General features: G+C 39.7%; 1 protein-coding gene across 21 annotated transcripts in view; it reads left to right on the top strand.

The window, feature by feature from the left end:
- SLMAP (sarcolemma associated protein) overlaps positions 1-24,360 on the top strand; it is a 96,996-nt gene extending 72,636 nt beyond the window's left edge. For 7 of the 21 annotated variants that reach the window (XM_053377888.1, XM_053377887.1, XM_053377897.1 and 4 more), the window contains 7 exons: positions 729-854; positions 1,454-1,528; positions 3,160-3,480; positions 4,757-4,874; positions 7,596-7,767; positions 12,631-12,765; positions 17,657-19,556. In XM_053377888.1, the coding sequence (XP_053233863.1) occupies positions 729-854; positions 1,454-1,528; positions 3,160-3,480; positions 4,757-4,874; positions 7,596-7,767; positions 12,631-12,765; positions 17,657-17,746 (1,037 nt within the window). In that variant the 3' untranslated portion in view covers positions 17,747-19,556. Of the gene's footprint in view, positions 1-728; positions 855-1,453; positions 1,529-3,159; positions 3,481-4,756; positions 4,875-7,595; positions 7,768-12,630; positions 12,766-16,462; positions 16,553-17,656; positions 19,557-23,844 lie in introns of those variants that run through there. The other 14 variants (XM_053377894.1, XM_053377895.1, XM_053377901.1 and 11 more) reach the window with 6 other exon arrangements.
- Positions 24,361-24,863: the final 503 nt, after the last annotated feature.

Here is a 24,863-nt window from a genome sequence, read left to right on the forward strand (position 1 = left end):
AAGTTTGACACATTTTGTGTGTAAAGACTGGCTTATTCAAACTACAGAGTAATAGAAGCCTTGGTGGTGGCAAGCAGCAATATCCAGGAGAGAAGTGTAAAAGCTTTTGGCTAGGTCAGAATTATTTACTGCAGGTACCAGGACATTCTGAAAATGCATGAACGATGGGTGCAGTTTGGGCCAAGATGTCTCCCGACTTGACTACACCCCTCTCTCACAACTAAAAGATCTGGTGTGCCTAGGAGTTAGCGATTCCACTGCTTTCTGCCTATAGAAGGGTATAAAGTATAGAAGGGGAAGCCAAGGATATCCCCTCGGCCTTACTAAGCCTTGCCTTGTCTTCTGGTAGGGATCTGGTGTGCTGAATACGCCATTCTTCTAGAAAAAAATTAATAATGAAAGAATAAAATTAGCATCAGCAGTGAAATGCCAAACCGCTTTGAGTGTATTTATGAAGAGTTGCTCATATTTGAAATGTTGCCACAACAGAATATGTTGTGACTTGAATTGCCTGCCTACATTATTCATGCGGATTTAAACTTTATTCTTGCATGCAGGGCTAGAGTGTATTGATATTTGACTTCCTAACAATGTTTTAATTTATCGCCTAACCTTTCTCTAATGCAATGAGTAGCTGACTAATTTTGCATGACTCTTTTAAGATCCTGTCTTCGCAGGGTAATAGTAATTTGCTAGAACTGATACTTTAAAGAAAAATGTTCTTTTAGCAGATGAATTGCAGGGTGCACAATCTGAAACTGAGACTAAACAAGAAATTCATCAGCTGCGCAAGGAACTGGTTGAAGCCCAAGAGCTAGCTAAAACAAGTAAACAAAAATGCTTTGAACTGCAAGGTGAGATGAAGATTCCTTTAAATCTGCAGAGTACCCAGGAAATCAAATGCCCAAGTACTTTAGCAACCAAACAGATAGTTAAATCTGTGTAGTCTGACAATTGTTATTAAGATACATGGATAGGGCATTTTTATACTCTCCATATGATGAAAGGGTAAAAAATAACAGCACAATCATACACACATCTGCTCAGAAGTAAGTCCCATGGAGTTGCTTGAAGCTACACTCCTATACCTGGGAGTAAGTCCCACTGAACTCAATGGAGCCTACTTCTGAGTAAACATGTATAGGACTGAACTATAAATTTGAATGTTTAATTTAAGCAATGGAAATAAATAAGCCTTTTTTATTGTCCATTTCATTTTGTTCCATAACATGGTAATATCATGGATGCATTGAAGGGAAGCATTTCTTTTTTTAAAAAAAGCTTTAATAAAATGTATTAACAGCTAGCAGTGTAACATGATTATTTAAATATTTTGATTTACTTACATGGACTCTGACATTATTTTAATGAGCTACTAAAAACTAATTTCTAATGTTTTCCAAATGGTAAGTATAATAGAGCAAAACTTCAGATCCTGTCATTATACTTACAGCAATGTTAGAAGAAGAGAGAAAAGCTTATCGATTGCAAGCTGAAGAATCCACCAAGCAAATCCAAGTTCTCCAAGGTATAACACCCTTATGCAAAAGATTTAGTAGAAAAGATGCAGATGATGCATTTGAATATGGCAAGGACATTACCAGAGTTTTGTTTCACTTTTAAAGAACTCCAGTTAAGGATTACATTCAAACTTGTGGTTCTTGCCCGAAACTGATAAGTTTTGGGGATTCTCCACCTCTGCTTTAAACCAAAGTGCATTTGTTGCTGGTACAGAAAACATGACAAACCAACATTCAGGGAAAGTGAAACTAAATTCTGTTGAGATTATGAATACATATCTCCACCCACCCCGGATTTAAACAGCATTTTTTAATATACTCCAGCAGTCACTTTTGATTAGTTGCAGGAGATGAGATCAGCTACTGCTGGAACAAACAAGGAACTACTGTTTTGGTTTTTTAAAAATAGCACTGTTAAGGAGCATGGGTTGGTGTAGGTTAACAGCACCAATTCCTTTCTGAGAGTGGAGGTGAGAGGACGTTATAGCCTCTCCTTCCATCATTTTGTTGCCAGCAGGCTTTGGCTACCCAGTCCCTTCCTCAGAATTTCAAGCAGACTGTCCAGCAGTACAGTGGTACCTCAAGTTACCAACACCTCAGGTTGCAAATGCTTCAGGTTACAAACTCCTCTAACCTGGAAGACTTACCTCGAGTTGAGAACTTTGCCCCAGGATGAGAATGGAAATTGTGTGCCGGCGGCACAGTGGCAGCAAGAAGCCCCATTAGCAAAATCACACCTCTAGTTAAAGACAGTTTCAGGTTAAGAATGGACCTCCGATTAAGTTCGTAACTAGAGGTACCACTGTACATCTTTAGCTGTATGGTCAAGAAGATAGAGCTTAAGATGCAGACATTCCAGAATTAGAGCAATGCTAGGACAAATTGATGAACCAGGCAGGATGAGATCTGTTGACACCTTGCCCAATTCTGCATTGTGTGCCAAAAGATTAATTGTCCTTGGTTTCCAATTTGTCTAAATACTTAAAACATAAAACAGAATCTAATCTAGGAATGGTTTCATTAGATGATAGAAGTGTTGGAATTAAATCATTGGCCTGGTTTGCATATAACACTAAACTAGTTTATGTATTGAATTTATACACCGCCCTATGCCCACAGTTTATCACTGTGCGCATGAGCGGAAAGGAACCTGAGCAAAATCTCAGACTCACATGCTTGTCTTTCTCATCTGGGAGGATTTTGACAGAGTTCAGTTACCTTTTGTCAAAACTTGGCTTGTTGTTACATACAAGCCAGAAATGCTGAATTAAAAACATTGTCTCTGATTCATATGACACCACAAACCAATGGAAAGTGGATCAAAAATTATGCCCAAATACTTTCACCGGCCATGCATGTGGAGGAGAGGAAGGTGGTAGCACATGAGCCTGATGCTTTGCTCAGGCTCATTCTTGTTTGTGCATGTAGCACTAAACCATGGTTTAGCATTACACGTAAGCATAGCCAGTCTGTTTGCAGCCGAGTTCTTACACCCATCTTTCTTTTGTTTTCTTAACTTCTTTTTAAAAGTAAAGTGCTAAAGTTCAGTCAGCTTCCATTTATAGAGCTCCAAATGGCTGACATGAATTTGCCTACCCAACCTCCTTAAGAAAATCTGATTTCTTGTAAATGTTTACAGCTCAGCTGCATCAGCTGCAGGAAGATATTGAATGTCTTCGTGAGAAAAAGGAGAGTGAGATCTCCAGTACTCGAAACGAGTTGCTTAGTGCTCAGAGTGAGATGCTGTTACTGCAACAAGTGGCTGAGAAGGCTGCGTCTGAAAGGGAAAGAGATGTTGCTGCTTTACAAGAAGAGCTTCAGAAAGTAAGGGCTGAGCTTGAGCGGTGGCGCAAAGAGGCTTCAGAATACGAGAAAGAAATCGTCAGTCTGCAAGCCAGTTTTCAACTACGATGTCAGCAGTGTGAGGATCAGCAGAAAGAGGAGGCCGCCCGGTTGCAAGGTATGGCACTAGATGGACCTCTTAGTTTGATCTAGGAAGAATATGCCTACAGTCCTTTGTCCTTTGCACTTTAAATGGCACATATAAGTTTAGGGCTTCTGCAGTCCACTGGTGCAGCAAGATGAAGATATGTGACTGTGACAGAAAGTAGTCTCTAGTAGGCTTTGGTTCAGCAGTGACCAGTGGGATCTGTCCGTACAGCCATGCTATGCAGACACTTTATCTGGAATCCCTGAAAACATCTTAAAGGTTTGGCAAGCTACAGCAACAGGTTTGTAGTGTAGCATATCATCCTTGAAATATCTTGACTCCCAACTGCTGTTGGTTGGGTTGAACCATTGCAAGAAGTCAAAACTGATGAAATGCTGCCGAAACTTTATAATGGAATATTTGAAAACATGGCACCGGAGAACCAGGTTATACAATATATAGCACCTAACTGTGTTATGACATTGTGCTACAGTGTTAATGTTGCATGCGTATAAAGCTGCACCAACAAAATGGTCTATTGTTTTGTTCTAATTACTTACTGTGAGATTATTATTTTTTAACATAACCACGTCCAACTGGCCTCTCCAGAATTATTTCATTCATTCTGTGCTAATTGCACTGATGAGTGTTTTTCAAAATGTATTCAAGCTTCTAATTGTTTGCCTCGATCAAACAAATGCTATCTCTCAACTCAGAATGATCTGTTTCCATGACTACAATATTATACACAGCCAGCTGTTTCTATCTATAATATCACTGATAAAATCCTTAAGATTTCTGCTAGCATGTGTACCTGCATTGTTGTAAAGTCTTATCTTTAGGGTGATTTTTTTCATGTCCTCTGAAGTTAAATCATTATATTTTCTAGTAAATTGGTGTGATTATGATTCCACCATTTCTGAAACCATGGAGAGCTGCTGCCACTCAGTGTAGACAAATTTCCGAGCTAGTTGAATTCAGTATAAGGCAGTTTCTAGGTTCCTGTTTATTGTGGCATTTGGTAATTATTTAGCACCGTGACCTCTCTATCGGTAGTTCCTGAAACTGTGTGCATGGCTTTCAGTGGAAAATTAGTTTAGCATATAGTAGTGCTAATTTAGGTGGGTCAGGTTTAAAGGAATTAAATGTGTAACTATGAAGACTGGCCTCAATTTTTACCACAAACTGGGCATATAATTATTATGTCAAAGATATTTTAGAATAATTGCAGATGTTACTCGAACACCTTTGAAGATCCCAATTTTCAGTCCACTTTAATGGGTAACATAGCATTACTTGCTTGTAGGTGAACTTGAAAAGTTGAGAAAGGAGTGGACTGTTCTTGAAACTGAATGCCTTTCATTAAAGAAGGAGAACTCTTTGCTTGCATGTGAACTTCAGCGACAGGAGAAGGAGCTCCATAAGTAAGTGCTGCTGAATCTTATGGCGAAGTACATAGATGTTGGATGGGTGAATCCCAGTCTTACCATATGGTGATAGTTCCTTAAAATTGGGCACTAATTTTGAAAATGTATTTTAAATGAAAATAAGGCTCCCTCCTACAAGTGGCAATATTCGCAATACCCTGCGCTGTTTCTTTAGCAGATTTGGTCCAGAGTCATTTAGTACATCTAAAGCGCTAGACAATTTTTGCTTAGGAATTCCCAGTGATTTGCCCTAATCTGAAAAAGAAATAGAAAAGTGTACTATTGGTGTCAAGATCTTTCTCTCCAACCCCCCCCCCAACTTCAAACAATTTAAAGCAGGCATGGGCAAACTCGGTCCTCCAGATGTTTTGTAACTACAATTCCCATCATCCCTAGCTTACAGGACCAGTGGTCAGGGATGATGGGAATTGTAGTCCCAAAACATCTGGAGAGCCAAGTTTGCCTATGCACTGATAGCTAAGAGATTGGTCCTTCCACTATCAAAAGTCCTCACCATTCAATGAACTGAGCATTGAAAATGAAGAACCATTAGGACAGGCTGTGAAATAATAAAAAGCTTTCTGGACACAGTGATTTCTGGAATTTTCTGAATGCCATACATTCCATGAGACTTTAATCAAGAATTTCCTAACTACCCTTGTGGTCAGGGTTGTTGTTGGGATTTATTTTTCTTCTCTCCCTTTTTGGAGGTTCTGGAAATTATTAGGTAAGATAATAACATAACGAGACAGGAGGGAATGTTGAAGGATAAAAGTTGAGTGGAAGCTAATATGTTTTAATTTTCATTTAAAACTTTTAAGTTTAAAATACTCATTAGTAGCAGGATTCAAAGATGTGTTTTGATTTTGGAAAATGCTGACTAAAATACATCTTAACAGATAAAATGGAATGCATTTGAATGCCAGTTTGCAAATAACGTGAAGGTCACTTTGTATAAATATTTTCCACATGATTCCCCCCACCTCTCCCCGCTACATGACTTAAAGGTCATAGCATATGTAGCCTTGGCTACATTTTAGAGAATTGCCAGACTAATTCCATGCTTTGCAGTCTCCAGCTGCTGCACTGAGTCAGAAGCGGGGTGGTCTTCCATTGCAAGCAAGACATCAAAAGTCCTACTGGTCATACAAGAAGCCCTTTACACCGCCTAGTTTTGCTTGGTTGCTTCACTTGTGTTGCAAAGACCTCATATTCTTTACCATGACTTAATACTCTCTCTCTTTTTTAACATTGGAAAGATTGCCTATGTTGTGGTGTGTTTTCATTATCTAGCATTAAAATTTAGAAATAGTAGGCCCTACAACAAAATACGGCAATGTAGCTTCACCTCCAAACAGGAGTACAGTGGTACCTCGGGTTACAAACACTTTGGGTTACAAACTCCGCTAACCTGGAAGTAGTACCTCGGGTTAAGAACTTTACCTCAGGACGAGAACAGAAATCGTGCGGCAGCGGGAGTCCCCATTAGCTAAAGTGGTACCTCAGGTTAAGAACGGTTTCAGGTTAAGAACGGACCTCCAGAACGAATTAAGTTTGTAACCAGAGGTACCACTTTTCCATCCACTCTGTTCCATACCACTCTGTTCCATCCATTTAAACCAGGACCTTCCACTTCCCTGTTTTTGAACTTGATGATAAGCTTTCCATGGCTTCTGGACAGTTCTTGCTCATCTTTGCATTAGGCTATATTTTGGAAGGAAGGGGTCTTGTAGTTATGTAAACTGTGGTTGTCCCAAGTATGTTGCTGCTTCCTTCCTTTTTCCAGCCGCCCTTTGTTGGCAACATTCCTGTTGGCACTCACCACCTGTGTTTGCTATTAGAGGAAGTTATAATTATTTACATGTTGCCGGGACACCTTCCAAATGTTGGTAATATATAAGGAAGATGATTGTAAAGAAAGGTTTTAGTTAAATAGGCAGGTGAATGCCAGCTCTGGTTTCTGTTCTCAGCTGGTTTAATTTTATTTGAACATTGGGCTGCTTTGCACATAAACCCTAAACCATGGCTTAGCATGATGTGAACAAGCCTTGGATTCTTACACTCTTCTTTTCCTTCAGTGAAGCCACAAGGAAGAAACCGAAAGCTTCCACTTCCATTTTAGATTACTCACAAATTAATATGTAATCTAAACCGTAAAGTGTCATTAATCTTCACTGTAGCTAATTGAAACAACTCAGCTTCATGAATTGTGGTTTAAAGTTGATTTGATTCAACTAACCATACTTAATATTAATCAGTTTGTCCAGATTCAGAAGGGCATTAAAATGTGTCTAATCTAAAACAGGAGCAGAACCCTCCGGATTCTTCCATATGGTAGCACTAGAGGAGCGGGGGTGCATGAATCTGAGGCTCACTACAATTCATTCTCATAACACTAAACTATGGTTTAGCATAATGTCCAAAGCATTCCATTATCTATATTTTTATTTTGGTGGTGTGTCAATTAAAAAACATTTATTTTTCCTTCTTGAAACTTGAGGCTTGAAACTTCATTATGCATTTGTTACAGAACTTTGTATGCAGTATGCCAGAGCACCAGTACTGTGTTCAGTTATAGGGATACTGTGGGTGCATAGTGCTGCACATGTTATAAAGTGCTTGATTGTGAGGAGGGGAAATAGATGACATGTTGATTAAAAGTATTTGTTTCTAAACATGTAGTATTCCTTTGGGGTTTGCCCTTCTTTTCTTTCACAGCTCTCAACAGCAGAGTTTAGCGCTTAACAGTGACCTGAGTGTTCTTGAGCTGACTCGAAAGGAGCTTGAAAATAAAATGGGGTCTTTGAAAGAGCAACATCAGCGAGATGCAGCTAGTCTAAAAACCCTTCTTAATGAAGCAGAGAATCAAGCTAAGGATGCTCAAAATGAGGTAGATATCAAGAAATTCAAGTTCGTCTTTATCACTGCTTTGTATGTCTGAAAACAATTGTTCTGGATTCCATCCACCCTGTGGGGACCCTCACTGTAGTTCTCTCCTGCCCTGTCAACAGCATTCTCCCCTTAGCTGCATTTGGATGTAACACGAAGCTACAGTTTAGCTTTGGGTTCCTTCTCCTCTGTTCCTACTGCAAGGAAGGGACAGAAAGTTTTTGCATCCATTTTGATTATTCATAGTAACTCATTTCACCCAAATGAAGAATTGTGGTTAGTGTGAACTGGTCTGGGTATACAAGCCAAGGTATACACCATGGTTTTAAGTTGGGTTTCCCTAAACCATAGTTAACACTAACCAGAACGCAGACGTAACGCTAACTGTGGTGAGCTGGAAATGGAAGCAAAAGCCTCCATTCTCCTCCTTGTGGCTGTTCCAGGGGAGAAGAGGGAAGTGGGGAGCATGCAAGCCCTGTAGCTCATGCAGGTATGAACAAGGCCTTTGGGAGACAGACAGATTTTGGAACTAAAAAGATTTGAAAAGCAATGGGACAGGAGTTGCCATTAGTGGGTGTGGATGGGGAATAGATAACCCAGCTGAGTTGATGTGAAATAATTCTGTATGCATTGTTTCTCAAAACTGTCTGAGTTAAGCATGCTCTTCTGCTTGTTGAAATGTACTCCAATTATTTTCCTTTTTTTTAAAAAAAAGGTTTGTTAATGCTTATTCACTTGTCTTTTTATGATCAATCTATCTAATCAATCCTGCCCTTCGGCAACAAAAGGCTCCTAGAGTTGCTTACAACTCTCTACAAACTGGACTGACCCTGCCATCAGACGTAAAGCCCTTGACTTTCTCCTTCTGTTAGGGCAAATATGAAGATGCACCTGTGAACCTAATTAGGGCTAAAGCTGTAAAGTGCTCATTGAGTTCAGTTCCTACAGTTACTTCATGAGATGATTTTTGCCTTTTCAGTTTCATATGAGAAGTGTCCACATTGATGATGTTTTATATTTACAGCATCAGGTTAAAGATTTGAGAATTGCCTGGTAGTGGTTGATGCCCTGTGTGGCAAAATCCATAATAAAAATGGCACACAGTTCACCTCACGATAACTGTGCCACATTCAAAACGAACCTGTGTACTGAGCCTCCTTCTGTTTCCAACTAATGTAGAGAGTGAGTAGAGGAAAGTAGGAACAAATTCATATTATTCCTTTATTCTCTGCACTGAAGAGCTTAGGCACATTAGATCCTGAGGGAGGCTTTGAACTTTGTGATAGAAATTCAGCTTTCTGTAAAGATTAAAGCGTTCAAATTGGTTTTGTAGTCAAGGCAATCATTTCCCTTAACAACTAGGAATGCACGTCTATGAAGGTTAGTGGGGTTTTTTGGTAGCATTTGAGCTTGCTAGAAAGTGCATAAAGTAAGCATTAAACGCCTTCCAGAAAGTGCCTCATGCACAGACAATGGAGGTGATGAACCTTCAGTAGCTGTTTTGTTTCTTCATTAACATTACTAGGAAAGCATTGGTTGACCATTTCCATTGCACTTTTCAATCCCTTCCCTTGTTATCATTTCAGTTGCCATCTGAATGCCATTTTCATATTTATTTTGTAGTTGGGACTAATGGGACTGTATATTTTGCCAACATTTTGGCTTTCAAAATTCACTAATACAGTGGTGTTACTTAGTTGTAGTGGACACTATTTATGCTTTTGCAGAGAAAACTTTTGTTTCTACAGGGAATTCAGAACACTCTGTTTGTCTACTTTTTAAAACCTTGAGGGGTGTGGGTGGGTGTGCTATAATATATAATATGATCCATAATTTGGGGCCTTAGCACTGCAATGAACTGTGGTGGATTTCACATACTTGCCATAAGGTTTCTTTAAAATGGGATTCTATACTTCTCTGGTTAAATATGTTTTTGGCCACTAGAAAGAGAAATGCCTTTCCTGGTAGGAGGTTTTGGTCTCTTAGGTTACATTTTGATGGAGAAGCTTGATTCCAAATTGTGTAGTACTTTATAAAGAAAACTACAGAACTTTGTGACATAAAAGACTTCTCTGAGTAGACCCGCAAAAATTAACAAACCTAGGTTAATATTAGGCCTACTAAGGGTAAACCCAGTGAAGTTGATGGATAAGACTAATTTAAGTTCATTAATTTTAACATGTCTACTCTTAGGACTTAGTTGGGAACAGCCCTAAGCCTGTTTTTTTTAAGTGTGACATTCTCTTTCCATATATGGAAAACTTATCTCCTGCCCATGGCCCTTCTTCCCTGACACTGTTCCTGTCTGATCTTGTCTTACTATGCTTATGGTCCTTAAAGGTAGACAGCTGTACTGAATTTGCTGATGTGCAAACTTTCTCTTATTTTTGAAAAAATGTTGAAAACAAATAGTAAACACCTAACAGGTTTTCAGTGTGATTAAAGTTTTGCAGATGGTGGAATTGATTTTGTGCCATACTTAAATTTACAACACAAGGCAGTTTATAAAACTCCTGATAAAAACATTAAAAGAGTTTGGGGACGGGGGAAAGGAATTGCATTGTTACTTACTTTGTGGCCATTCAGTGCATTCCATTCCCACAAGCCACAAATCCCAAAGCAGAGCCTGTGCTGGTCAGCTGCCCATCTGCATGGAAAAAAGGTGTGTTTATCCAAGGACTGAATGTTGAGCTTATGTGTGGTACTTGACCTAAGATGTGATGTTTGTGTAGTTACTGACCCACACTCCCATCCTTCTTTTTCTGTTCCTGAGAGAGAAACAGTCTAACTCATCCTAACTTGTTTTTTGTAAAAACAAAAAAATTTTTTCCTTCCAGTAGCACCTTAAAGACCAACTAAGTTAGTTCTTGGTATGAGCTTTCGTGTGCATGCACACTTCTTCATGCACACGAAAGCTCATACCAAGAACTAACTTAGTTGGTCTTTAAGGTGCTGCTGGAAGGAAAAAAATTTTTGTTTTGACTATGGCAGACCAACACGGCTACCTTTCTGTAACTTGTTTTTTGTAGTTGGTTGTAGACTTAGGGTTGGTGGCACATCAGTAAAGCAGGGCTGGGCAACCTTCTTGGCTCCATGGGCCAAATCTGTGGGCCAAATATGACTTGTGGGTGGGCCCATACCCTGTCAATTACATAATGCCATTATATCACATCACATGATTGCCAGATGGGCACCTCTGCCCACCTCCCAAAATCCTTTGCATGGGGTTTCCAAGTGCCCAACTTCCACCTGGGAAGCTGCAGCATCTTCAAACATCTAGAGTCTCAAATGGAAGTTGGGGGTCTTCTAAAGCCCTTTGCGAAAGCTCTCTTTGAAGCATCCCCATACACTTCCTTTAAGGGGGGGCGGAGAGAAGAAGCTCCTCTTCCCTGCTGGCACCTGCATGCCTGTTTGCTTGAAGGCAAAACACTGAGCTGCTTCAAAGAATGCTTTTGCAAAAGGCTTTACCATCAGCTGATGAAATCTTGCTGCCTTGGCTGTGCAGTCCTGTTTCCAGTTGGGAGCAGGTTGTGCAGCCAATGCAGGGTTAAATTCTTTCCTCTTGCCTGTTGGCTGACATCACCAGTGACATCAGCTGATGGGCAGATGGGAGTAGTTTGGAGAGGATAGCCTCACAGATCAAAACTGGCCCGTGGGCCACCGGTTCACCATTCTGACAATATTTTTTGTAATACAATGGTGGCAATTTATCTGGAATAAGTTATAAACTTTTTCAGGTGAGCTGAAAAGCATCAGCTGGGGAAATGGTATTAATTGTCTCACTGGTTGTCTTCAGTTTTTTCTTTGAGTCAAAAATGTTGGGAGTGGCTGTATTTTTATCAAATTAGGCATGAGGTTTTCTCTGCTGGAAAGAATTTGGATGACATTTCTGGAAGGATGTCTAATAAAATGGAAAGACATGCAGCGTTTGATCTAGAATAAAAAAACATGTTGCACCATTTCTAAAGCCACATCCCAAAAGGAAATACATTTAAACCAAATGACATATGTTACAGTCTAGAATTTTCAGCAGAAAAGCTAGATTTTATCTTTAGGGAATTTGAATAGTGTCTCACATCTTGATCAGGTGCTGTTATTAATTTCAAGCAATGTGAAAATTATTGTATAAAAAGCTTTAATCTAGATAAATGAATATTTTCTAGCATGGAATAACTTATGAAGTACAAAATTTAATATGAAACAAAGGTTTATATAGAGAGTTGTAAGTATCTAGTGGAAAGGAGCAAAACTGTAATACAGGCACCATGCAGTTTTATTAAAGGAATCAACAGGATTCAGTATTGCAGCAAACCTGTAGCTGCCAAACCCTCTTCTCCTCTTCCATCTCCTGTCTCCCACACATAAAACAGATTACATGACATGATTGCATTCCCCCACTGCTGGGAAAGGAGCAGGAAATGCTGGGTCTAGTTCTGACATGAAGGATTTGTATTGTACTTTGACATTTTCCTCTCACTTTTTAGCAAACAACAACAAAACACCAGTGATAACAAGATAAACCTTATTCTAAAATTACGGGGGAGGGTGGGTTATTGAGGGAATTAAATGAGGAAAGGAGAAAACCATGACAGCCACCTTGAGCTCCTTGGAAGAAAAGGGTGACTATAAATGTAATCAATCAATCAATCAATCTTAGTGCAGGGGAATGAACACGGACCAGTTTACTTTTTCCTGAACTTGATTCCAGTATAGCAAAAACTAAATTGCTGCCCTGCCCAAAACATACATATTAATATCCATGCAATATTTTATTGAAAAGGATAGACACATCTCCCAAAGCTACTTTAACCTCTTAAATCTAGTTTAAATGGGTCTGTAGTATATGTGTTTTCTTTGCCTTTAGTATGAAAAGACACAGACCATACTCTCAGAGCTGAAGTCGAAGTTTGAAATCACTGAGCAGGAAAAGCAATCAATCACAGATGAACTCAAACAGTGTAAAGACAACCTGAAGCTGCTACAAGAAAAAGGAAATCATGTAAGTCTGTATAACACGTGTGCCAGGTTTTTGTTATTTTATTTCCACTGCGAGATTACTAGCCATGCCTGATGAAGGTTTGGAAAAACATTTTGCGAAGTTGCAGGAATTTCATGAAATCAGTGGCCCAATACAATCTAACGGAGCAACTCTAATATTGGGGGTGGGGTGATACATTCCATAGGGGAAAACTGACCTGGAAATACTTTCCCCATTCAGATTTGAATGTGAAGGGGAGAATAATTCTGAGGCTTTATTGAGTCCCAAAGTTCTTTTCTGAGCCTGGATCTGAAGAGCCTTTCCCAGAATTTCTATTCATTTCCTCCTCTGAAATATTCAACCCTTACAAAACTAGCAATTTGGCCAGTGGAGATATTCCATTACCCATAATTATTCAAGCATCTTGCTTCAGAAAACCTTTGTTAATCAGGGCAAGATATCTAACACAAAATGAAGCAGAGACTGAGAGAACAGCAATTTCCATCCGCCAGCCATACTTCAGCAAATGCCTTCTTGAATGGCAGTTTCTGCTTCTCAGGCGAATAAAGGAGTGTCATTCAGACTTCTGTTGACTTTGAGGGGAGCAGAGCTTAGATACAGCAACTGGAATGATTTTTAAGTAAAATTAACCTAATATAACCCAATCTAAAGGATCTTGATTATTATAACCCAATCTGCTATAACAGATCAGTGATATGTGAAGTCTTTCCACTACAACAGTTACAGAATCAACCTCGTTGTTGTCGCTTGCTATGGGCCTGAGTATATCTAGTAGAACTATAGGGAAAGAACTTGGATGCCCTGTTAATCTGCAGTTTGATGAATATTTCTTGGTAGCAGTACTTATTGTCTTTCTAGTAAAATGCATTCTCAAATCAACTTAAATATTTATATTTTTAAAAGTTCTATAAAGGCACCTGAGAATACATTAAAGACCAATAGAATACAATAAGCGTATCAACAACTAAAAGAAACTTCATCTGCTATCTTCATCTTCCACTTTTGTCTTAAAATGTTTTCATGTGTAGAGGAATAAATGTGAAAAATATTGTGCTGATATGTTGGAATGCAGAATCTGAGTAGAGTTAGTCTCTTACTCATGGATTTTCACCACAGAATCAACATGAATTTTACTTTCAGTAATAAACATGTTTTGCCTGATTCAGTCAAATGAGAAGATTGAGTGGGTGTGAACATTCCAAATAATGTTCTGTTGCTGGGAGATTCCAGAACATTCTGATGGCAGCTCTTGCTCACCCTTTTTGAGTAGAAAAATATCTATCCAACTTGGCAATATACAAAGGCTTTGAAATAATAATAAAACAGTACTGACTGCCCTATTCCCTAATCACTAAATTATTAGGCATAGGGACTGAGAAGAGTTATGTATGCAGGTGGTTGGTGAATCAGATACGGGGTGAGTGAGGAGTTGACATTCTTTTACTTTACTGGAGAACCTCATACCCAAATGGATTTACTGTTATTTTTCAACCTTGCAGTTTGACAAAGGTGTTCTCCTATTAGTTTCCCCTTGAGATGTTTTATTATTTATCAAATGTATAAACTGTCCTTCATCCTAAGATCACAGGGCGATTCACAGCAAAAAGAAACAGAAAGAAAAAAAGAAAGAAAGAATGAGAAAAGGAAAACAAAATACATATTATAACAACAACAAAAACCAATAATCATCCTCCCACAGACACATTTAAAAGGGTATCATTTGTTTTATCAGCCAAAGGCCTGATTATAGAGGAACATTTTGTCTCGTGCCTAAAGATACGTAGTGAAGGCACCAGGTGAGCCTCCTTGGGGAGAGCATTCCACAAACGGAAGCCACCACAGAAAAGGCTCATTCTTATGCTGCCACCCTCTGGACCTCTCATGGAGGAGGCACACAAAGAAGGGCCTCAGATAATGATCACAGGGCCTGGGTTGGTTCATGTGGGGGGAGGTGGTCCTTGACGTATTGCGGTCCTGAGTTGTTTAAGGCTTCATAGGTCAAAACCAGCACTTGTTTTTGTTTTTGCTGTGCTGCCCCCTTTCTGCTTCATAGGCCATCTTTTCTTTTTTATTTCCCTCACTACTTCTTTTCTTTTTTTTTCTTGGCAAGCAAGCGAGTTTGATGTATTGGTTTCATATTATATCAATAAAATAATTAAAAGCAAAAAAACAACAGCAAACCCAGCACTTTGAATTGGGCCTGGATGTGCTCTCTTAAGGCTGAAGTAAGAAACCTTTTTTGGGATCGAGGACTATCTTACCCTGGAGGAAATTTGAATTTCTATAAATAAGCTTGTTTTATGTTGCTCACGATAGGGGAAATAATAGTTTCCATAAAATAAACCATAAGAAAATACTGTGCTTCCAACAGTCCCTAATATTAAAATTCTGTCATATGGAAAACCTTCCTACCACACTGTCCTTAGGCATGGGGTTGAACAGCAGGGTTTCCACCTTGTCTTTTTCATAAGATTTGGATGGACCATATATGGAGAGATAGCCAGGTGTTCCCTATTTTTGCATCCTATGGACCCTATAACATTCAATTTCTGCTGACAAGAGATAGGTTGCAGTGCATATTGAATCACTTCTTGCACTGCCTGAGATTCTGAACACCATGTGCGCAGGGGCTTCCCATTTTAGTAACTGAGAGACACCCCACTGTGCTCATCATACATTTTCCTCATTTACCTCAGGCCTAGGTGTGTCAGAGCTCATGATGAAGTTGCCGTATCATAAACAGCAGAGTGTTTGGGGGATTTGACTGCTAAAACTCATTACTCTAGCCCCAAGTCACATTGAGTAGTTATTTCTTGTTTTGGAATCTGCTTCAGGTGAGCAAGTGCTTGAGGGGTTTGGGACCCAGTGACCATAGTAGAGGAAGCTAATGTGAATGTACTTGTGATATATCGGGGCACACAGCAGTGAAAGTTGCTCTTTCGCCTACTGAAATGTGATCCGCGTGACCTGAAGTTTGGTCCACAGAAGGGTCTCATCAAAACCCTGATTATACAAGAAGGCATCCTCATTTGTGAAGAACTTATATGCGGTGAAAACCCCAAAAAGATTTATGTGTTCTTCACAAGTGAAAGCACTTGCCTCCAGTATACATTTTTCCCCTGCATGTAGGCGATACCAGGATAGGAAGAGCTTTTTATGAAGCGTCCAACATAAAATAATTTTTTCTACAGAGTTTGCATTCTGTTAAAAATGCAAGTCTGATGCAGATGGAAAAGGGAAAGATGGATTTTGTTTTTTGAACAAGGTAATTTTAAATGGCTGTGTATCCAGATGGATTAAAATCCTGATTGGTATTTGAAGCTCCTGAATATTCTGTTGAATATGATTTGAAAATCTAGAATTCCATAAAGCACAATTGCACTCTGTCTTCTAGGGAACCCTCCTGAAATGCAGTAAGAGTTTAGGGTTTATTTTGCCCTAAAATATTACATTCTGTAGATTAAAAAGTGCTTCCTCAAGAGAAAAAATGCTTTGTTGTTCAATATCCATGTTTACTTTGTACAGTGGTGTACTAACGTTGTATACCAGACTAGCTGTGTCTTCTTGTTAGATGTCTTTAGTGTTTCAGTTGAAACAAAACTTGATCTTTGAGCTCTCCCCCTATCTAAATCATCTTTACCTATTTGATTATTTTATAGCAGAAAAATGATTTTAATATCCCTTCCCTTCCCTTTAGCCTTCCATATTACCACCCGTCCCAGCCGTATTCATCGGCCTAATCCTGGCTTTCCTGTTTTGGTGTTACAACCCATTGTGGTAGAGAAAGGTACTACAAGCACTATTCAGTCCATGTATGTTTGTCCCTCTCACCTGTTTGTGCCATTTTTGTAAGATAGTGCATGGTGAAAAACAGGTATTGGTTTACCTGATGCAAATCCTTCATTTAATAAGTCATTGTGTGTGGTATTGGCAAACCAAAAAACAAACAAACTAATCATTTAACATCTGTCTTGTTTTCCTTGTGCTAGTGCTAACAGTGTCCTGTTGTAACCTACTTGTTTCTGACTGTGCTTCTTCTAACACACATTTGTCTTTTGTAAAATGCCACAGAGTTAGGGCCTGGAAGAAAACCTAACTGCTTAATGATACTAAACAAATGAGGAGTTTGCATATTTGAAACTGGTCCCTTATTTCCTTTTTACCCTCCACTAATTCAGAAATTTCTCTCTGGATTTGAATGCCTTTCACTTTTCTCACTGTTGTGGTGAAGAAGATGCTGGGTGGGTGGGGAATGAATGGACGAGGTGTGGGCAACAGGTGGTGGTTTTGCATTTCCAGTTCTTGCAGGGATGGATACTACCTTCCCAAATGCATTCTGTAAGACTTGCCACCCTCCGTGTGGAATTATATTCTTCAGAATGGTCATAATTTAAGGTGGGATGAAGAATATACACGTTAAGATTAACACTGCTACATTTCAGAACTGCTTTAAACCTAGGCAAGAAAAGTTTAATGTGTTGTTAATTGTTAACTGATGAACTTCTGCTGATGCTTTGTACAGTGTTCTGGAGGAGGTCTAACAGCTCACAATTTGGCATGGCATGCATTTATCTTGGCACAAGCATCAAATGCAGTTATCAGATTAAAAAATTCAGAAAGGTTCAATAGGAAGCGTTCAGTTAAGGGATGAATTTATGCATCTGCTAAAGCTAATGATGTCACTTCATGGAGACTTAACATCCATTGAAATTCCTTCACTTAGATGAACTTTGTTTAACCCCTTGATGCCCAGTCAAAAAAAAAAATCAAAACCACGAACAGATGGGAAAACCTTCTAGGGACTTCCAGGAACTTGAAGGGGTTAACTAATTAGTGTCCACTGAAACAAATGAGATATTGATTATTTTCCTTTTTTTTTCTCCCTACACAGAGACAATGGCCTTGGATGCCTGTGATGGCAGCTTTGGTAGCTGTGACAGCCATGGTGCTGTACCCAGGCCTAACCAGAGCTTCTCCATGAGAACTGTTGTTGAATCCATACACCGTCCTCCCTTTAGAAGCTGGCATCATTCACATACTGGGGGAAAGACAGATTCATCACGTTCCTTTTTTTACCTCTTAGTACCGCAGAGTTTGGCTTCAGAGCAGCAGTAGGGTCATTGCTTTAAACTGTACAAAATGTATCTGTCTATAAAGAGGGAATAAAATTATGACTTCATTCTGTCATGAGCAATATTGTTGCTCACAACTTCATGTAATTCTTAAGATAGTATGTTGGAGTTCTAAATACTGTTATGGTGGCCTAAAGTAGGCTTCTTGGTACCAAATTATTTATGATGGTTAGGTGTGTGGATATTTTACTTAAGAATCTGATTGCCAGATTGAAAGCAATGCATTTCTCGCCCCAACCCCTCCCCAATTTGGACACCCATGCCAAATATCCTTTAATACTTGGAAGCAGATGCAGTGTGCTCAGTGCCTTTCAGTTTGACTTTATTTGTACATGAACATACCATTATTATTTTTTACTTGCTGTGAGTCACTGAGCTATTGGGAACAATTTTATTTTTTCCAAGTCTTCTGACAGAAACAAGTATTTTTCTTCAGTAAAGGTCCTATTTTATTGATGACTTGGGAACTGGTATAATTCATTGTCAGCCTTAAAGAGCTCTAGAAGAAACTGAACGGACATCATCGGTCTAGAATGTTTTTGTGTGCAGGTGTGTGCATGTGTGTGCCTGAGTGAACTGAGGTTTTTCTGGGAGCAAAATCTTGATTTTTCTGATGGACATAGTGCAGTGATCCAATTTTTAGTTTGAATGTAATTTATTAAATCTCATGTATATAGACACTATAAAACGCAACATATTTTCGCACATATCACATTATAGAAATGATTTTTCCAGTCACTTATTATCAAAACCAAGCTGGGGAAGTAATATTTGTCTCTTTAAACTGTGTTTTCATTGGCATAATTTCATTATTATGTGAAGTGCTCAAGTGCTTCTATTGTTAGGGGAAGGAAGAAGACAAAATCTGAAATGGGCAATCCTTCTGGAAGGTAGAATAATCTAATTGGTCTTCTATGCAACAACTTAAGATGAAAGAATGTGCTATCAATGATTAGCAGCTTTATGTCACACTTTATATGGCCTTAATATTAATGTTTCCAGTAAGCATTGACTTGCGAATAGGGGTATGTAATTAAAACCTGAATAAAGTGCTAGCTTGCACTGCTCAACAGCTCTGTCAATTAAGGTCTGTATTAATATAAAAATAATGGCACAGTGAAATGTTTCAGCTGATTCATAGGAAGACTTTTCTCAGCAAAAAAATTAGTTGGTTCAAAGGATTTAATGGCAATCAGCAGATCTAGTTAAATATTTAAATAGAGTTTTTAGTTAATAATTTGCCTTTGAGGTGTTGAGGGTCACTTTACTTTAAAGGTTCTGTCTTAAACTATTTGGGATTTGTTAATGGGAGGATCATTTAGAATTAAGGGAATGTTAGTCCACAGACTCTTAGAAAATGTTGTTTTTGTTCATTTCATTCTTTTCATTTGCAGGAAACTGTAACACCCACCCAAACACCCACCCACACGCACACACACATGCCAGTGGTACTCAGTACCTCTTGTATATAGGTTATTGCAAATATTATTCTGAAAATGCTTAACTTCAGAATTACATTTTTAAAAGTAAATAATTGTTTTAAATCTATTTTGTAAAGATATAAAAAAACAATAGAATTTCTGGAGTACAGATTGAACTATTTGCACTAACACACATGATGTGCATGATTTAATAAAATAACTTTACTCTCCCTATAAATGTTTATGTTGAATCTCATTTGACATCCATAGAATTTTGATAAGTTTGTTGTGCACTAGAGAATGATGAAATCCTTTTATGAGCAATGATCACATTATATCTGGTAGCCGTGAATATGAAAAATGCATTATCCTTTGCTACATTAGTTTAATGCCTGTTTCTAAGATTGACAATAAATGCTTCTGGTGAGGTATACATACAGATTACTGGCATATCACAAAGCCATGAGGTTGCATCAGCATCACAACAGTGTTTTGTTGACATTATAGTTATTTGATGCTGGTATCTACTGTCCTTGTCCTTCTGTAGCCCTAAGCAACAGGCAACTTTATATGGTTACAAAGACGGTACAAACATGGCAGCCCTGTATCGAGTCTTCTACCATCTCCAGTCTGCCATGTCTCGCACAACTTACCCCATACCCTGATGCTATTACAATGTGCATTTCACCACATCACACCTATCTGTAGATATGCTTGTATGAGCTAATATTGAGGCAAAGCTGTGTTAGGCATAACACCTTGTTCATCCAGTTTCTGCAGTTGTATTTGCACTCTTAAGCACACAGAACTTCAAGATTTTTAAGCAGTCTTCTGAACAAGTGTGGAAGTTGGAATACACCATCTCAATTAAAGACTATATGGAACTTATATACACCTTTTGGGTGTTTCTGAAAATAGAGTTTGGCAGGCTGTTCTTGCAATTCTCTTTGCAAATGTACATTGAAAAAAGCAAGAATTTCCAGAATCTTTAAAAAAAGTATGTAGACACTGAAACTGTCCTGAATTGCAGTTGCTCTTTGGATGGTATTCTGTTGGACCACAGTGTTTTTGAATAACCTGGGATTGAGTTTCTGTTGCATTGCCCAGTTTACTACAGATAAATTGGTGTGACCTACAATGATACACCTGCCCCCAAAAATTGAATGCTTCTATTTATTCAGGATTTCTTTTACAATTCGGCCAAAATACTGGTGCTTATGTTCAAAGGCTTGATTCATCAGCATATATGTAAGAAGGAACCTTGTGAATAAGTAGGACCACAGTATCATTCTTGCTCATCTTGTTTCTCATTCAAGACTGTCCCTGGATTAAGTTTGTGTGTTTATCATTCCCTGAGATAATACGGCTCCAACCAGCTCTGTAGCAAGATCTGTTTTGTATTAATGGCATCTCAAATTGTATTCAGCTTAATTAAAACAAAACAGAACAAAACACTGAGCCATCTGAAGACCTTTGATCAAAACTGCGGTATTGAAATAGCCGTTTTGTTTGTCTTACCCACAGAGCAATCTCATTTGTGATATAGAAGACATCCACAAATGTTAAGACAATCAGACACCTGCACAAAATGGGAGCCTTGGGTGGCAATGATATGGGAAAGGGGGAGTGGGAGAGGGACCCAGTGGATCTGTTTAACTGGGGTTGCACATCCCTATATTGACTTACCCCTTTTCTCTGCATCTTCAGCCTTTGTTGGTCAAAAACTGAATACATAAAAGTGAACAACTAATGAGAGAGCATGCAATATTAATTGTTAAGAGAATTTAACTCCTGAAGAGGGTTGGAGTCTGCCAAATATTGGGGTAGGGTTGTACCCTGTTTTCCTTCCCTCTGTATGTGTGTGTAGGCTCAGTTGTAATCAGGGCTTTTTTTCAACCGGAAATCGCCGGAACTCAGTTCCAGCATCTCAGATGGGCACCATTGCCATTATTAGAGAACAAGGGAGGCGTTCATGGTAGGTTCCAGCACTTCTTTTTCTAGAGAAGTAGGTAAAGGTAAAGGGACCCCTGACCGTTAGGTCTAGTCACAGACGACTCTGGGGTTGCGGCGCTCATCTCACTTTATTGGCCGAGGGAGCCGGCATACAGCTTCCGGGTCATGTGGCCAGCATGACTAAGCTGCTTCTGGCGAACCAGAGCAGTGCACAGAAAAGCCGTTTACCTTCCTGCCGGAGAGATAGCTATTTATCTACTTGCACTTTGACGTGCTTTTGAACGGCTAGGTGGGCAGGAGCAGTGACTGAGCAATGGGAGCTCACCCCATTGCGGGGATTCGAACCGCCGACATTCTGATCAGCAAGCCCTAGCCTCTGTGGTTTAACCCACAGCGCCACCCGCATCCCCGTAGAGAAATAGAGCTGGTTGTAATCAACCTTCGTCATGTATTCCTGCCTGATAGTTTTTGATCTCACACATTTTTGGGCACTGTGCTCTTGCATGAGAACATGGCCTCTGAAAACAGGAAGTCCTGGTCAGTTGACAGGTATGTGCCATGGACCCCCTGGGTGGGTTACCAGTTGGGAACCACTGGCTTATAGGATAGCACCTGGCATAACATTGGTGTTATATAAATGCTCAATAGTAATAATCCTACTATAAAATACTTGTACAAAAATATATGTTACAATGAGTCAGTGTATCAATTCCCCTGATATCTTTGGGAATTTTTTTTTATATAAAATGCAAATACTATCACATCATACTTGCTGCATTCTTGAGAACGGTCTAGTGTTAGCATGACCATTTGCAGAGGTGCTAATGTTTTCTTTTCGTTGCTGAAACTTCAGATTCTGCTAGTTGGGCTCATTCACTTTGTCACAGTGGTCATCATATTCACCTCATATTCATTTTCATTCACACAGTTCAGTTAATCTTTTTCCCTGCATGCTGGCATAAGGGTTTCTGGAAGGAGTTGCTCCTTTAAAAGAAAGAACTGGCAAATACTGGAGAAAACCGTTGAATTAGTCATCTTAAATTCATATCCTTCTTTGATCATGAAAGCCAAAGAGTGCGACACACAAGGATGGATGGCTACTTGTATTGAAATTTGTATTTTGTGTGAAATCATCCGGTAGCTGTGCTTCAAAGCTGAGATTCTACCCCTTCTGAGCAAAATCTGAGGCAAGTGAAGCTACATAGGAATGAGAATGTTTCTTTCATGTTGGTTATATTTGAAGTGCTATGAGGTATAGTGGTGGGACTCTTGCTTATTTCTGATGATCTCAGGTGAGTTGAAACACACCACCAAAACCAACAGCACTTGCCTTTCATCACATAAGCTGCCAGCATTTTCTGTTATTATTTATACCCCGCCCATCTGGCTGGGCCTCCCCAGCCACTCTGGGCGGCTTCCATAGAAACCAAAAATACAGTAAAATATCACACGTTAAAAACTTCCCTGAACAGGGCTGCCTTCAGATGTCTTCTGAATGTCAGGTAGTTGTTTATCGCTTTGACATCTGCTGGAAGGGCGTTCCACAGGGCGGGCGCCACTACCGAGAAGGCCCTCTGCCTGGTTCCCTGTAGCTTTGCTTCTCGCAATGAGGGAACCGCCAGAAGGCCCTCGGCGCTGGACCTCAGCGTCCGGGCAGAATGATGGGGGTGGAGACGCTCCTTCAGGTATACTGGACCGAGGCCGGTTTATATCTGTAGTATCCTGAACTTCCCCAGCTCTGCACATCAGAAGATGAAATTGCTCCTCCTTGTTTGTGAGGGAAGTGCACAAACTATTTCAGGAGTGTTGGGGATCAGCGTTCTGCAGAAAGGTACCCTTTGGCTGTTCCTCAGGAAGCCTTAAGGTGTTAACTTCCTTGAACCGGGTGCTTGGGCTGTAGGGCAGGCCTTCCTGTTAGGCAGAGTGAGGCAGCTGCCTCAGACATCAAATTCTGTGGGGTGGGCAGCAATGATGCTGTGTGATGCATGGCAGGCCCCTGCACCCCCTAAGCTAGCCTGCTGCCCTCAGTTGCAGTGGAAGATGCTGTTACATCTCCAGTTGCCAGCCCAATTATTAACATGATTTAGATGCCACTTAATATACAAATACCTCAAAGGGGCTAAGGTAAAACAATGTAAAATATTCATAAAGCACCAGTATAACTGAACCTGGAAAACGAATAAAAGTAACACTAATCAAATTATAAGGAAAAGCAAGTAGTTTAAAAAGAAATGGGTATGCCTGGGTAGAATTGGCTAAACGGAAACATATTTTTTTGCAGGTACTGAAAGCAATTTAGCAAAGGTGCCTGCCTAATATTAATGGACAGGGAGTTTCAAACTGTAGGTTCTGCCATGCTGACGGACCGATTCCTTGCACCTGCGAAATAAACATTATTTGCCTCTTAATCTATAACCCACCCAGACAGCTTTACAGATTGCATTCCACCCAGCGATCTCTGTATTGCAACCCATTCCGTTTTGAAGGTTGGCTTCATTTTTTCAGTATGCCTAGCGCCTGCTTGGTGAGAGGCAAAATGCAAATGTAACCCCTCTGTGGTCTCTCCTGAACAGAACAGCTGCTGGATAGCAGAACTAAAGCCAGGTAATTGCTCCCTGTCCCTGGAATCCTTGACAGAACGCCTTCAAACAGGTCAGCATCAGCCTGCTACTGGGACGCTCCAGTGACAGACGGGATATGTGCTGAGCGAACTTTGAACTGTGTGGTGCTGGGCGACATCCTCTCTGCTTACTAACATATGAAAGATGATATACCTGTCCGTTTGCAGACAAAAAGGCTAAGGGGATAAGAACATCACATGCATGCTTAATATTAACATTCACTGTGCTGCTATTTTGGAGATTTATCAGCAGCTGCTCTCGTATATGAAAACCTGACCCCCAGTATTAAGCACTGAGAAGTGATGAGACCTTGGCAGGAGGAGAGAGGAATAGCAAATTCCAGGGAGGCTGCTTCATACATACCTACGAAACTTACTTAAAGCTGTGATTCGATCACGCACACACTGAAGTAAGCTCCATTCAGTGTCATGGGACTTATTTCTAAGTATATATGCCTAGAATGGGTGTAAAGCTACCACAATGGAAGAATGTAACTATTACAAGTCAGTTTCGCCTCTTCTCTTTTCATTGCATACTGCTGGCTATAGCTTTACCTGTTGCTGGTTTAACTGTTTTAATTAAATGGTCATACCCATTAAATAAGCCATATTGCTTGCTTTTATTGCTAATGAATAAAATGGCAAGAGAGCCAGAGTCGTTATGGCCAGCCATGGGACTGTGTGTTGTCTCTCTTTGTGTTGAACACTGCCCATCTTGAAATACACCGTGTGGAATTGTCTCATCTAACTGCTGGGTCAAGTTTTATTAGCAGATAGTATGTTTAAATATATAGAATGGTTCATATGCAGATTGAATAAAGCAACAGATCCAATCACTAGGTCTCCTTTTCTGCATCTCCCCAAAGGTTACTTGTATTACTTTAGGTTTAACCAGTGAATTGCTCGCCTGTACAACAACTGCAGCTGCACTCTTAACCACACTTACTCAGAAGTGGGTGTATTGCTGAGGAA

The sequence above is a fragment of the Podarcis raffonei genome, chromosome 2, assembly GCF_027172205.1.
Source record: "Podarcis raffonei isolate rPodRaf1 chromosome 2, rPodRaf1.pri, whole genome shotgun sequence".
NCBI lineage: Eukaryota > Metazoa > Chordata > Lepidosauria > Squamata > Lacertidae > Podarcis > Podarcis raffonei.